The sequence below is a fragment of the Oncorhynchus mykiss genome, chromosome 4 (genome assembly GCF_013265735.2).
Source record: "Oncorhynchus mykiss isolate Arlee chromosome 4, USDA_OmykA_1.1, whole genome shotgun sequence".
In the NCBI taxonomy this organism is placed as follows: domain Eukaryota; kingdom Metazoa; phylum Chordata; class Actinopteri; order Salmoniformes; family Salmonidae; genus Oncorhynchus; species Oncorhynchus mykiss.
This window is the reverse complement of record NC_048568.1, coordinates 16,364,421-16,377,772: the sequence shown is the minus strand read 5'-3', so window position 1 is coordinate 16,377,772 and position 13,352 is coordinate 16,364,421. Positions and strand designations below refer to the sequence as shown.

The 13,352-nt window shown below is 40.3% G+C and overlaps 1 protein-coding gene and 1 long non-coding RNA gene across 16 annotated transcripts in view; both read right to left on the bottom strand.

Moving 5' to 3' along the window:
- Positions 1 to 1,919: 1,919 nt before the first annotated feature.
- On the bottom strand, positions 1,920 to 3,955 carry LOC110522194. The gene is made up of 2 exons (XR_002473265.2): positions 3,914 to 3,955; positions 1,920 to 3,606 (listed from the first exon to the last, which is right to left on the bottom strand). It is a non-coding gene; the product is annotated as an uncharacterized LOC110522194 (long non-coding RNA).
- A 3,487-nt stretch (positions 3,956 to 7,442) lies between these two features.
- Positions 7,443 to 13,352, bottom strand: part of trdn (triadin) — a 48,715-nt gene continuing 42,805 nt past the window's right edge. For 13 of the 15 annotated variants that reach the window (XM_021600373.2, XM_021600381.2, XM_021600386.2 and 10 more), the window contains 2 exons: positions 8,727 to 8,771; positions 7,443 to 8,501 (listed from right to left, as the gene is read on the bottom strand). In XM_021600373.2, coding sequence (XP_021456048.2) covers positions 8,341 to 8,501; positions 8,727 to 8,771 — 206 coding nt within the window. In that variant the 3' untranslated portion in view covers positions 7,443 to 8,340. The remainder of the gene's footprint in view (positions 8,502 to 8,726; positions 8,772 to 13,352) is intronic. The other 2 variants (XM_021600374.2, XM_021600388.2) reach the window with 2 other exon arrangements.

The window sequence follows — 13,352 nt, the reverse complement described above, 5'->3', positions numbered from 1 at the left end:
GGAGGCCCATACTGACTGAGACAACAGACGTGGTGTGATTTATGATTTCACATGGCTTTCTCCACCTTGACTGAGTCTACTGGTCTTCCCCATTGACTTCAATGTATCAATGTAGCACTCTTTGTTCTATAGCTGTGTCACTCTGCTGAGAGTGTGAGGAGCCAGAGGTAGAACCAACAGCTTCCATATTGCCTTACCTTGCCCTGGTTCACTCCCAGAAAGTCTCTTATGGAGATTGGAGGTCTAATCCTGGCCTGAGGTGGCCTCTGTGAGCTGCCTGCCTGCCGCCTGCGTGTTTAGGCTGTTGATGCTGGAGGGAGTTGTTTTGTGGAGGATGCTGTGGCCAAATAGGCAGAGATGAATCACACCTCTTTACCTCAGGTCTCTTACTCACCATCACACGCATGAGACTCACCCGCTCTGACTACGTGGCAAGGAGCAATATTCTCTTTAATGTATCTGTCTGCACAGTGGTTATATCAGGAATTCTAACAACCCCCACAGCATCCTTGATTTCACTCTGTTTTCACCCAAAACTCCACGGTAGCTCTAAACCTAAAACAACAAGCGGTTGTTTTTAAAAAAAAAGTCCCTTGTATTATTTATTGCAAGAGATGGCATTGCCGAGCATGAGGAACATTGTACTAATTTAGTGCTCTGGCTGACCCAGATCTCCTGGCTCATCAGCTGATGATGAGGCCTAGCGTGGCTCTCTCGCTTTGTGGTACCCTGTTACTGTAGCCCAGGGAACATAGGGACCTCAGGACCAACATCTCTCCTCTGCTTGGATTTGATTTATTTCGCAGCTGAAGAACCATGGAGAATTAAGCATTTACAGTAAATAGTGCCCTGCTTTTAGGGGACAGAAAACATGCATTAAAATAACATGGTTTTAGCAGGAAACCAATGTAAGAGAGAGATTGACTCACTGGATTCTATTTTTGTTCCCTGCCCTGTCCTGAGCTGATTCGATTCCATTAGATTTATGAATGGCCCAGGCGTGGGCTGGGCTGACTGACTCCTCTTGTTGGGCCAGTTTGGGAGGAGCCTTGAGAGAAAATAGAAAGGACGGACCCAATAATCAAATTATACAGTGCCACAAAGGTCCTTTGGCATACAGTAGCCTCCACTCATACAGTATCTGTGGAACTGACTCAATGTTAAGAACAGCACTTCTCTGCACTGCATGATATTTAGGCAAACACACCTCAAGTACTCTGTCTTATTTGTAGTTCCCCTCTCAGGCCTGGGAATGGAATATACACCGTCCTGGGAGTCTTAAAGGCTCTCTAGCTGGTAAAGTGTCATAAAAACACAGCGGCAATTGATGGAAGCACTCTACAGCAGCACATAAGGTTGCCTGCTTCATAACTGGGGTAAAATAAAAAGCAATACAAATGTCAGGTAGGATTACCCCTCTGTTGCAGAAACAGTATTATTGTTGCTGTTTTATTCCCTGTCTATAAGGACTGCTGTTACACAGGGGAAGATGGACATAAGAGGATTGGGCCTAAACAACTGCCTTTATAGTCACTGTTGTGCCCAAGGTTCAGATAACTTTGTGGTTGGGTGGCATGACAATGTGCTGTGCAGAATACAACAGTTTAAGGACAGATTACTGAAGATTTGCTAAACGCTAGTTAGAAACTGTGCTAACGCTAGTTAGTAACAGTGCTAACGCTAGTTAGAAACTGTGCTAACGCTAGTTAGTAACAGTGCTAACGCTAGTTAGCAGCTTCCTTCAAACTGAACACAGATACACAAAAAATGTATTCATGAGTTCATCTGACTCTGGGGAAGTAGATAAAAGGGGCCTCATTGCCAAAATCCCGAACTATCCCTTCCATGACTAGAAGATATTAAAGACATCTATATCTATAATATGAAGTTAGCCCATACCAAAACAAAACACAAAGACCTTTAAATGTTAACATGTTTGTTTACTCAATTCGTAATGCTTACATTGCATTGTCCAGAGCCACGTTTTGCTCAAAGTACTGTATACTAAAAACTTAACAAGGTTGACAAAAAAAGACGCCAAGTGAACATTGTTCTGAAAACAAAACAAAGAAATGAAAAAATAAGAAGTCATATAAATACTGCAAAGCTATATAAGTACTGTATTACCAGTTGGTTTATGCTCCATGTACAACATACTTTGAAAATATATTTTGGGGGGGATTTAAAATAAATAATGTGCTGTTGTTTAAATAAGAGTTTGGACTTCATTAAAACTGTTCAAAAACGAAAACTACAACATAAGAACAGTATCATTAAACATATCAGTGACATCCTGTTGTGATTAATTGCAGGACAGAGCTACAGCAGAGCAGGGAGAAAGTTGAGCAATAGTCTCACAAAGTAGGAATAGAGCACTGACAAGGTAACCCAGGGTAAAGGGCTATAAAAAAGGAATAGCCCAAAATAAAAAATGTCCCTTGTGTATATTTGGCAAGAAAATACATTGAAATTAGTATTTGGGAACATATCTAATATTGTTGCTGTTACATAAGGTGTAGAGTTTGTTTTCCTCCGTGCATGTCAGGAAATCAACAGAGCGTTCACATCTCATAGCAGTGCAATCTATATCCACCCATTACATGTATCTCAACTGATGTCTGACAGGTCTGTTAATAGCTAATATTTCAAGTCCTACAGTAGTGCACCAGAGTGTCGCTGAAAACAAGGGACAACAACTGCAAAATGTGTTGTCTTTGTTCAAATAACAGTCATGCATAATACAGGCAATTAACAAAACTGAATCGTCTTAAAGAACAAAACAACCCAAAACATATTTCAATTCTGAATAATGTTTTGGAAATGACATTGTTACAGCTCACATAATTGGCACATACTCAGTGCTTATGAATCATGTATATCTGAGGTCTGTACTCTGTCAAGACATTCCACAAGTGAATAAATTCACTGAAATGTGCCAGCAGCACTGTTGTAAATCAAGTAAACTTAAGGTATTAAAACCTCATACGGTATGGTTGTCTTTGTCGTTGCTTTGTTATACCTAGTGACTGGGAAAGGTATGATGATATGACCAAGCTCATAATGAAGAGCAGTTAACCAACAAGTACTTTCCACCACCAGTAAACAAGTTTCCCTGACAAAAAAATACAAGAATAGAAAGGTAAGACATAGTTATAATTATGAAAAAATATTATTCACTGCTGTTGTTGTTGATGTTTATCGTTGATGAGTGTATCTCATGGTGGGGGGACTCTGCCCCCAGCCATTAGTCAGATCCACAGAAAACAACACACAGCACACAGCAGCATTTCCTCTGGTGGAACAGGAAATGGAGCTCTGGAACTTCAAAGTCAAGTTTCTTTTATTCTCTGGCCTACTTCTCAACACTTTGTCGAGCTGTTGTTGCTGACTGTGGATGCACGTGTCCTTGGAAAAAGACAGTTTACTGTACCACTGCAAAATGTATGGATAGATAGTAGATAGATACCATACAGCAGGCTGAGACAGCTACAGTCAAAACAAAGTCATTGCTCAGCCTTTACGCTCAGGGATTCACAGTATGGGCTCTCAAGTCACCATGTATTGTCTATACAGTTGAAGTTGGAAGTTTAGCCAAATACATTTCACCTCAGTTTTTCACAATTCCTGACATTTAATCCTAGTTAAAATTCCCTGTTTTAGGTCAGTTACAATCACCACTATATTTTAAGAATGTGAAATGTCAGAATAATAGTAGAAATCATTATTTATTTCACCTTTTGTTTCTTTCATCACATTCCCAGTGGGTCAGAAGTTTACATACACTCAATTAGTATTTGGTAGCCTGGCCTTTAAATTGTTTAACTTGGGTCAAACGTTTCGGGTAGCCTTCCACAAGCTTCCCACAATAAGTTGGGTAAATTTTTCCCATTCCTCCTGACAGAGCTAGTGGAACTGAGTCAGGTTTGTAGGCCTCCTTGCTCGCACATGCTTTTTCAGTTCTGCCCACAAACTGTCTATGGGATTGAGGTCAGGGCTTTGTGATGGCCACTCCAATACCTTGACTTTGTTGTCCTTACGCCATTTTGCCACAACTTTGGAAGTATGCTTGGGGTCATTGTCCATTTGGAAGACCCATTTGCAATCAAGCTTTAACCTCCTGACTGATGTCTTGAGATGTTGCTTCAATATATCCACATAATTTTCCTTCCTCATGATGCCATCTATTTTGTGAAGTGCATCAGTCCCTCCTACAGCAAAGCACAACATGATGCTGCCACCCCCGTGCTTCACGGTTGGGATGGTGTTCTTCGGCTTGCAAGCATCCCCCTTTTTCCTCCAAACATAACGATGGTCATTTTAGCCAAACAGTTCTATTTTTGTTTCATCAGACCAGAGGACATTTCTCCAAAAAGTACGGTCTTTGTCCCCATGTGCAGTTGCAAAGCGTAGTCTGGCTTTTTTACGGCAGTTTTGGAGCACTGGCTTTTTCCTTGCTGAGCGGCCTTTCAGGTTATGTCGATATAGGACTCGTTTTATTGTGGATATAGATACTTTTGTACCTGTTTCCTCCAGCATCTTCACAACTTTCTCTGCTGTTGTTCTGGGATTGATTTGCACTTTTCACACCAAAGTACGTTCATCTCTAGGAGACAGAACGCGTCTCCTTCCTGAGCGGTATGACGGCTGCGTGGTCCCATGGTGTTTATACTTGCGTACTATAGTTTGTACAGATGAACGTGGTACTTTCAGGCATTTGGAAATTGCTCCCAAGGATGAACCAGACTTGTGGAGGTCTACAATTGTTTTTCTGAGGTCTTTTGATTTTCCCATGATGTCAAGCAAAGAGGCACTGAGTTTGAAGGTAGGCCTTGAAATACATCCACAGGTATACCTACAATTGACTCAAATGATGTCAATTTGCCTATCAGAAGCTTCTAAAGCCATGACATAATTTTCTGGAATTTTCCATGCTGTTTAAAGGCAGTCAACTTAGTGTATCTTAACTTCTGACCCACTGGAATTGTGATTCAGTGAATTCTAAGTGAAATAATCTGTCTGTAAACAATTGTTGGAAAACTTACTTGTGTCATGCACAACGTAGATGTCCTAACCGACTTGCCAAAACTATAGTTTTTTAACAAGACATTTTTGGAGTGGTTGAAAAACAAGTTTTAATGACTCCAACCTAAGTGTATGTAAACTTCCGACGTCAACTGTACTTATCGTCCCTTCTGTTGTAGCGAGGACATCTAAGCTCAGATCCAATATTTTCTTTCACATGGTTTTGAAACATGGACTCCTGACATCAAGTCTCGTACTGAGCTGAGCCCAGTTAAATGCTGGACTCAGCTCAGCAACACCATTATCAGAAAAAGGTACACCTACTTGAAAATGCAGTGCCCTCCGTTATGAGACAGTAAAGCAAATACTTGCAAGTAGTTAATTATCTGGTCCCATATTCACAGCACGCAGTGACTACATGAAGTTTGTAACTCTACACATTTGTTGGATGCATTTGCTTTTAATTTCAGATTATTTTGTACCCAATAGAAATTCATGGTAAATAATGTATTGTGTCATTTTGGAGTCACTTTTATTGTGAATGTGTGGATGCTGCCATATTACGGATAATCCTGAATGAATCGTGAATAATGATGAGTGAGAAAGTTACAGACGCACACAAATTGTAACCTCCACTGTTATGGTAATGGTGAGAGGTTAGCATGTCTTGGGGGTATAATATTCTTGTGTTTGTAATTCTTTGTCTGTAACTCACTCACAATTTCACGATTCATTAAAAAAAGTATCCGTAATCATATGGTACCATTTACATTGATGTATAAGTGATGTATTCTATTCTTATTTACAATAAAAGGGACTGCACAACCACAACCAAACAAACAGCAAATGCATCCAACAAGTTTGTAGAGTCACAAGTTTGATGTAGTCTTTGCGTGCTATGAATATAGGACAAAATACTTACATTTGTACTACTTTGTCCCAATACTTTTGGTCCCCTAAATTGGGGGGGGGGGACTATGCACAAAAGTGCTGTAATCTTTAAACGGTTCAACCGATATGGATGAAAATACCCTCAAAATAAAGCTCTCAGTCAGCACTTTAACCTCATTGTCACTGTTGGATTTAAAATCCAAACTTGTGGTAGTACAGAGCCAAAATAAGAAACAAATGCTTCACTGTCCCAATAATTATGGAGGGCACTGTATTTCAGCAGTCGGGCTGCTGCGCATAGAAGCAAGCGCCATGATAGGAACATGACAGGATGATGAAGTCACCCACACCTATATATCACAGGATAGCATCATAACGCCATCTCACGATAATCATTGTTGGTCATTAAAAAAAAACGTGTGGACAGTCATTGACTTGACCTCCTCTAGTGTTGCATTCTCATTACACACACTTCCTCAGAGGAAGAGAGAGCGAGAGCGAGAGTGAGAGAGAGCCAGAAAGAGGTTCTTCTGGTTAACAACGGGAGCTCCCATGAGTAATTCTACCATACTCAATATCCCACAATCCTTTACCGACATGCCAAGCAGCAAAATACAAGCGGATGCAGTTATTTACATGGAAGCAATACATTAAACATACAATACATAAAACAACATCACAGTGTAAGTGATGAGTGATAAGGCCATGTTCATGTGTGTATGTAGATCTGGGCAGATATATACAGTAGGTGTTAGCATGCCTGTGAACCATATTTTATAACGTCTGACAATGAGTGGACACGTTTACTGTAGGTGAAGACTCCTGGTCATCTTTGTAAGGGGGACTACATTTTAACTTTATTTCATTAACTAATGATATTATGTCTGAATCTAAAATATATATTAGGGCCATTTTTAGGCAAAAACAAATATCTATCCTCTTTCTTGACCAAACTATGATGCACAAAGCCACACAATTAAAAAATATATTTTTTCTGAAGATCTTCCCCACTGGGCACAGACGTCAGTTCAACGTCTAGTTTTGATTTACATTTGGTTGAATTGTCAACTAACGTGAATTCAACTTGAAATCAACGACAAATGTCACCATGTCATTAGACTTAGGTTAAAAGTTGGGTGAAAAGAATATGAAATGCCCTTACGTTGAGGACTTAATCGAATCAGTTTCCCACGTCGATTCCACAATCATCACATAGATTTTTTGGGGGGTTGAAATTACGTGGAAACAACGTTCATTCAACCTGTTTTTGCCCAGTGGGTCATTGTTTATTTGCAGTATCGTTTGTACTCTGGATTTGATGCGCAACTTCTACAATAGTGTCTCAAAATATGGTTTAGGATTTTCTGACACAGGTCAGGCACAGAGTGCAATATCAGCAGGGTATGACACACATCAACAGAAACCTACAAACATGGACATGTTCGGCCAAAGTGAGTAACATTGTTCATTTGTTATTGCACAGCATTTTCAGTGAGTTTCCTTCAACAAAATAGAATCAAAACATGAAATGAAACTCCTAACTCCATTTATATCCGAGTGCCATAGATGTATGGCCCAAAAATCAATGTACACACAAGTATTGAAATCATTAACTTGATGAATGTTGTGATGTAACAAAAATAATGGTGTGACGTAACCATTCGACAAACGTAAATGACAAGATGTAACATCAAGATGTGCATTATATACAGTACATTGAACTTCAGCTAAAATACAAATGATATGCATGTGTACATTGCATTTGGTTGAAATGTACAGAAATGATCAATTCCATTTGCTGCTGAAGGTGATGTATCCATAACCTACACTCCTTTCATAATAAATATATCAGAACACAGAGAAATACAGGAAAACATAGATCACAAAGAATTCAACACTGAGCGCTACACTCTTACAAAAAATAGTGTAATCTAGAACCTAAAAGGGTTATTCGGCTGTCCCCATAGAATAACCCTTTGAAGAACCCTTGTTGGTAGAACCATTTTGGTTCCAAGTATAACCCTTTTGGGTTCCATGTAGAACACTGTCCGCAGAGGGTCCTACATGGAACCCAAAATGTTTCTACTTGGAACCAAAAACGGTTTTACCTGGAACCAAAAAGGGTTCTCCTATTGGGACGGCCAAAGATCCCTTTTGTAACCGTTTTTCTAAGAGTGTTGAAAAAGCAGCAAAGCCACAACTAAAGGAAATGAAATTAGGGGCTTAGAAACTCACGGGAGCTCGACCGGTCATAGAAAAATAAATAATACTGTACTGTCCATCCATCCTTCCCCTTTAGTTCCTGATTGTCATCCGTTTTCTAATAAGAAGCCAGTGGGCCAGCAGTAAATACAAGCAGCGCCACCTGCTGGTTAAGGTTGAAGTGCAGACTGAGATGAGGGAGCAGCATAGGGGTGAGGAGCTCGTCTACTGTCCCACTGATCGGGCTTTCTGCTGCTGCACCTGCTGCATCATCATGGACTGCATGGCTGGGCTCATCGACACAGGGGTCACACCAGGGGTGGAAGGTAGCAAAGGATAGTGGGCACTCTTTCCACCAATAAAAACACACTGCAAGAATGTTTGACCTGTAAGGTACAATGAGGAAAAATAAGGAATAAATTAAGGATTTGTTATTTTTGCATGTGTTTGCTAACAGGAAGAAGAAGCATGAGGCTGTGGCCAATATCTTGAAAACTGCTGACATTTTGGGACTGTATCAACAGTGGACTAATGAAACAAATACCAGAAGACTGTTTTTGAGTGGAGTTTCCCTTTATGATGGACAGAACTTTCTCCATCAGTCATCTTACCAGACGTCTTCTTGTCCGGGGCACTCTCCTCAGTCTGAGAATCTTCTGACATGGGATAAGAACACAGAGAATCAGAGATAGGACATGTATGAGAGTGAGAGGACAAAGACTATCTCAAGGTACCCAATGTATATATTCTCCTTGTATAAATACACAATGTGATGGGTCTCTCTTCCCCCTACTGTAGATTTAATATATCCATTACAGAGAATATTAAGGGAATTTCAAAGCAGACCCTTTCAACCCCAATGGGATTTATCCAGCCCTGTGGAGACTACAGGGATGCAGGGAATGCGTGCGGCTGTGCTGACATGAGAAAGGCTCACTCTCCTGGGGAATTCTGATCAGAAAGTCTATAGTAGTCCACTGGGAAAAATGGACTGTGAATTTCAATGATACAAATGACCTTAAAAACTACTGTGATGGATGAAGAAAGTAGAATCATTTCCCCATTATAAAGAGATGTTTTTAATGTTTTTAATCGAATCAAATATGACACAGGTTTATTGTTTGGTCCTTAGGGAGAAAAACAGAGAATCCACAGCATAAATCCAAAGCGCAACACCGGTTGCCAAATAAGGAAAATGTGGCTAAATGCTGGAACCTTGGATACTCTTAACTAATGAGATGAACGCATTAACATCGCAATTACCTCAGGAAGGAGAGCTGTTACCATAGTAAAATGAAAGAAAAACCCTTGAATGAGTAGGTGTCTCCAAACTTTTGACTGGCACTGCATATCAAAGAACATGACATATTATTTTTTTAAATATTTCATCATATATTTAAAACCCATTTTAAAATATATGATCTTATATTTTAATAACATATATAAGCCTTGTTAAATGCATTTATTGAAACGTTTGAGTTTTTTACATGTAGGAATAAATTATTTTCTAATTGCATTTAGTGTTAAGCAAACATATTATTACTTCGTTGTTTCTTGTATCTACTGTATATGATACTTGCCAAATCATTTTGAGATTAGATTGGGATGGCGTAGACAATTGTAGGTTTATGATTTGTGATGTATAAGTTTTAAAAACACACAAAAACCTATCTAAGAATGAATGTTAATTTTTGTACACTATAGTTGTGGCTGCCCACAAGGTTATGGAATCACATTGTATTTATTAAACATGGTTTAGATGTTGTTGTTTTAATCCATGACTGTATATCGTTGAAATCCACGCTTATAAGGATTTCCTTTGGGTATTGTTAATTCCTTTTGCCACCAGCAGGGGGCGGGGGAGCACAGTGGTTTGTGTCCCCCCTCCCCTCAACAACACTCGAAGAAGTGACAACTAACCGTTTCTCTTCCTGTATATTTTTCTTTGTTCTCTTAAACAGATACAGTGCATTCGGAAAGTATTCAGACCCCTTGACTTTTTTCACATTTTGTTACGTTATAGCCTTATTCTAAAATGGATGACAAAGTTTTTCCTCCTCATCAATCTACACACAATACCCCAAAATGACAAAGCAAAAACAGTTATTTTGCACATAAAAAAAACAGAAATATGACATTTACATAAGTATTCAGACCCTTTACTTAGTACTTTGTTGATGCACTTTTGGCAGCGATTACAGCCTCAAGTCTTCTTGGGTATGGCACACCTGTATTTGGGGAGTTTCTCCCATTCTTCTCTGCAGATCCTCTCAAGCTCTGTCAGGTTGGATGGGGAGCGTCGCTGCACAGCTATTTTCAGGTCACTCCAGAGATGTTCGATCTGGGTTCAAGTCCGGGCTCTGGCTGGGCCATTCAAGGACATTCAGAGACTTGTTCCAAAGCCACTCCTGCATAGTTTTGGCTGTGTGCTTAGGGTCGTTGGAAGATTAACCTTCGTCCCAGCCTGAGGTCCTGAGTGCTCTGGAGCAGGTTTTCATCAAGAATCTCTCTGCACTTTGCTACGTTCATATTTCCCTCGATCCTGACTAGTCTCCCAGTCCCTGCCACTGAAAAACATCCACACAGCATGATGCTGTCATCCATAGGGATGGTGCCAGGTTTCCTCCAGATGTGAAGCTTGGCATTCAGGCCAAAGAGTTCAATCTTGGTTTTATCAGACCAGAGAATCTTGTTTCTCATGGTCTGAGAGTCCTTTAGGTGCCTTTTGGGAAACTCCAAGCGGGCTGTCATGTTCCTTTTACTGAGGAGAGGCTTCCGTCTGGCCACTACCACAAAGGCCTGATTAGTAGAGTGCTGCCAAAATGGTTGTCCTTCTGGAAAGTTCTCCCATCTCCACAGAGGAACTCTGGAGCTCTGTCAGAGTGACCATCGGGTTCTTGGTCACCTCCCAGACCACTGGGTCAGGCATTAATGGTCAAGGATTTCTCCCCCGATTGCTCATTTTAATAAATGTGCAAAAATGTCTAAAACCTGTTTTCGCTTTGTCATTATGGGGTGTTTTTTTATTTAATGAATTTTAGAATAAGACTGTAACGTAACAAAATGTGGAAAAAGTCAAGAGGTCTGAATACTTTCCAACTGCACTTTATGTGGTCACTTGTGTCACTTATGTGGTTTATGTGGTAGGGCGAATCCAGACACATCACAGGATCTATAAAGCTGAAGCATCAGTTTAGAATGTTTTCTCACCACCAAATATGGTAGTGAGAGGAAGTCCAGTTGCGGGTAGTGGGACAGGATGGAACTAGGTGGAACTGGGCCGACATTCTGCTCATATACGGATAACAGGCGTTGTGTCGGAGATACATTGCCTGTGAAAAGAGGCTACTAGAAAGAGGCTAGGTTCACCCAAACCAACACTGTTTCAGATGGGAATGTCCATTTTACTCATTCCAATTCTATGCGACAATGGCTGTGGTACAGTATGTCTATGTACAGTGCCTTGCGAAAGTATTCGGCCCCCTTGAACTTTGCGACCTTTTGCCACATTTCAGGCTTCAAACATAAAGATATAAAACTGTATTTTTTTGTGAAGAATCAACAACAAGTGAGACACAATCATGAAGTGGAACGACATTTATTGGATATTTCAAACTTTTTTAACAAATCAAAAACTGAAAAATTGGACGTGAAAATTATTCAGCCCCTTTACTTTCAGTGCAGCAAACTCTCTCCAGAAGTTCAGTGAGGATCTCTGAATGATCCAATGTTGACCTAAATGACTAATGATGATAAATACAATCCACCTGTGTGTAATCAAGTCTCCGTATAAATGCACCTGCACTGTGATAGTCTCAGAGGTCCGTTAAAAGCGCAGAGAGCATCATGAAGAACAAGGAACACACCAGGCAGGTCCGAGATACTGGTGTGAAGAAGTTTAAAGCCGGATTTGGATACAAAAAGATTTCCCAAGCTTTAAACATCCCAAGGAGCACTGTGCAAGCGATAATATTGAAATGGAAGGAGTATCAGACAACTGCAAATCTACCAAGACCTGGCCGTCCCTCTAAACTTTCAGCTCATACAAGGAGAAGACTGATCAGAGATGCAGTCAAGAGGCCCATGATCACTCTGGATGAACTGCAGAGATCTACAGCTGAGGTGGGATACTCTGTCCATAGGACAACAATCAGTCGTATATTGCACAAATCTGGCCTTTATGGAAGAGTGGCAAGAAGAAAGACATTTCTTAAAGATAGCCATAAAAAGTGTTGTTTAAAGTTTGCCACAAGCCACCTGGGAGACACACCAAACATGTGGAAGAAGGTGCTCTGGTCAGATGAAACCAAAATGGAACTTTTTGGCAACAATGCAAAACGTTATGTTTGGCGTAAAAGCAACACAGCTGAACACACCATCCCCACTGTCAAACATGGTGGTGGCAGCATCATGGTTTGGGCCTGCTTTTCTTCAGCAGGGACAGGGAAGATGGTTCAAATTGATGGGAAGATGGATGGAGCCAAATACAGGACCATTCTGGAAGAATGATGGAGTCTGCAAAAGACCTGAGACTGGGACGGAGATTTGTCTTCCAACAAGACAATGATCCAAAACATAAAGCAAAATCTACAATGGAATGGTTCAAAAATAAACATATCCAGGTGTTAGAATGGCCAAGTCAAAGTCCAGACCTGAATCCAATCGAGAATCTGTGGAAAGAACTGAAAACTGCTGTTCACAAATGCTCTCCATCCAACCTCACTGAGCTCGAGCTGTTTTGCAAGGAGGAAAGGGAAAAAATGTCAGTCTCTCGATGTGCAAAACTGATAGAGACATACCCCAAGCGACTTACAGCTGTAATCGCAGCAAAAGGTGGCGCTCCAAAGTATTAACTTAAGGGGGCTGAATAATTTTGCACGCCCAATTTTTCAGTTTTTGATTTGTTAAAAAAGTTTGAAATATCCAATAAATGTTGTTCCACTTCATGATTGTGTCTCACTTGTTGTTGATTCTTCACAAAAAAATAAAGTTTTATATCTTTATGTTTGAAGCCTGAAATGTGGCAAAAGGTCGCAAAGTTCAAGGGGGCTGAATACTTTCGCAAGGCACTGTATGTATTATCTGTAGTACAGATAGGCCAGAGTCATTCCCTAATCTTACTTCATTTGCACACACTGTATATATAGACTATATAGACTTTTCTATTGTGTTATTGACTGTACGTTAGTTTATTCCATGTGTAAATTTCACATCCTGACCATAGAGCCCTTATTTTC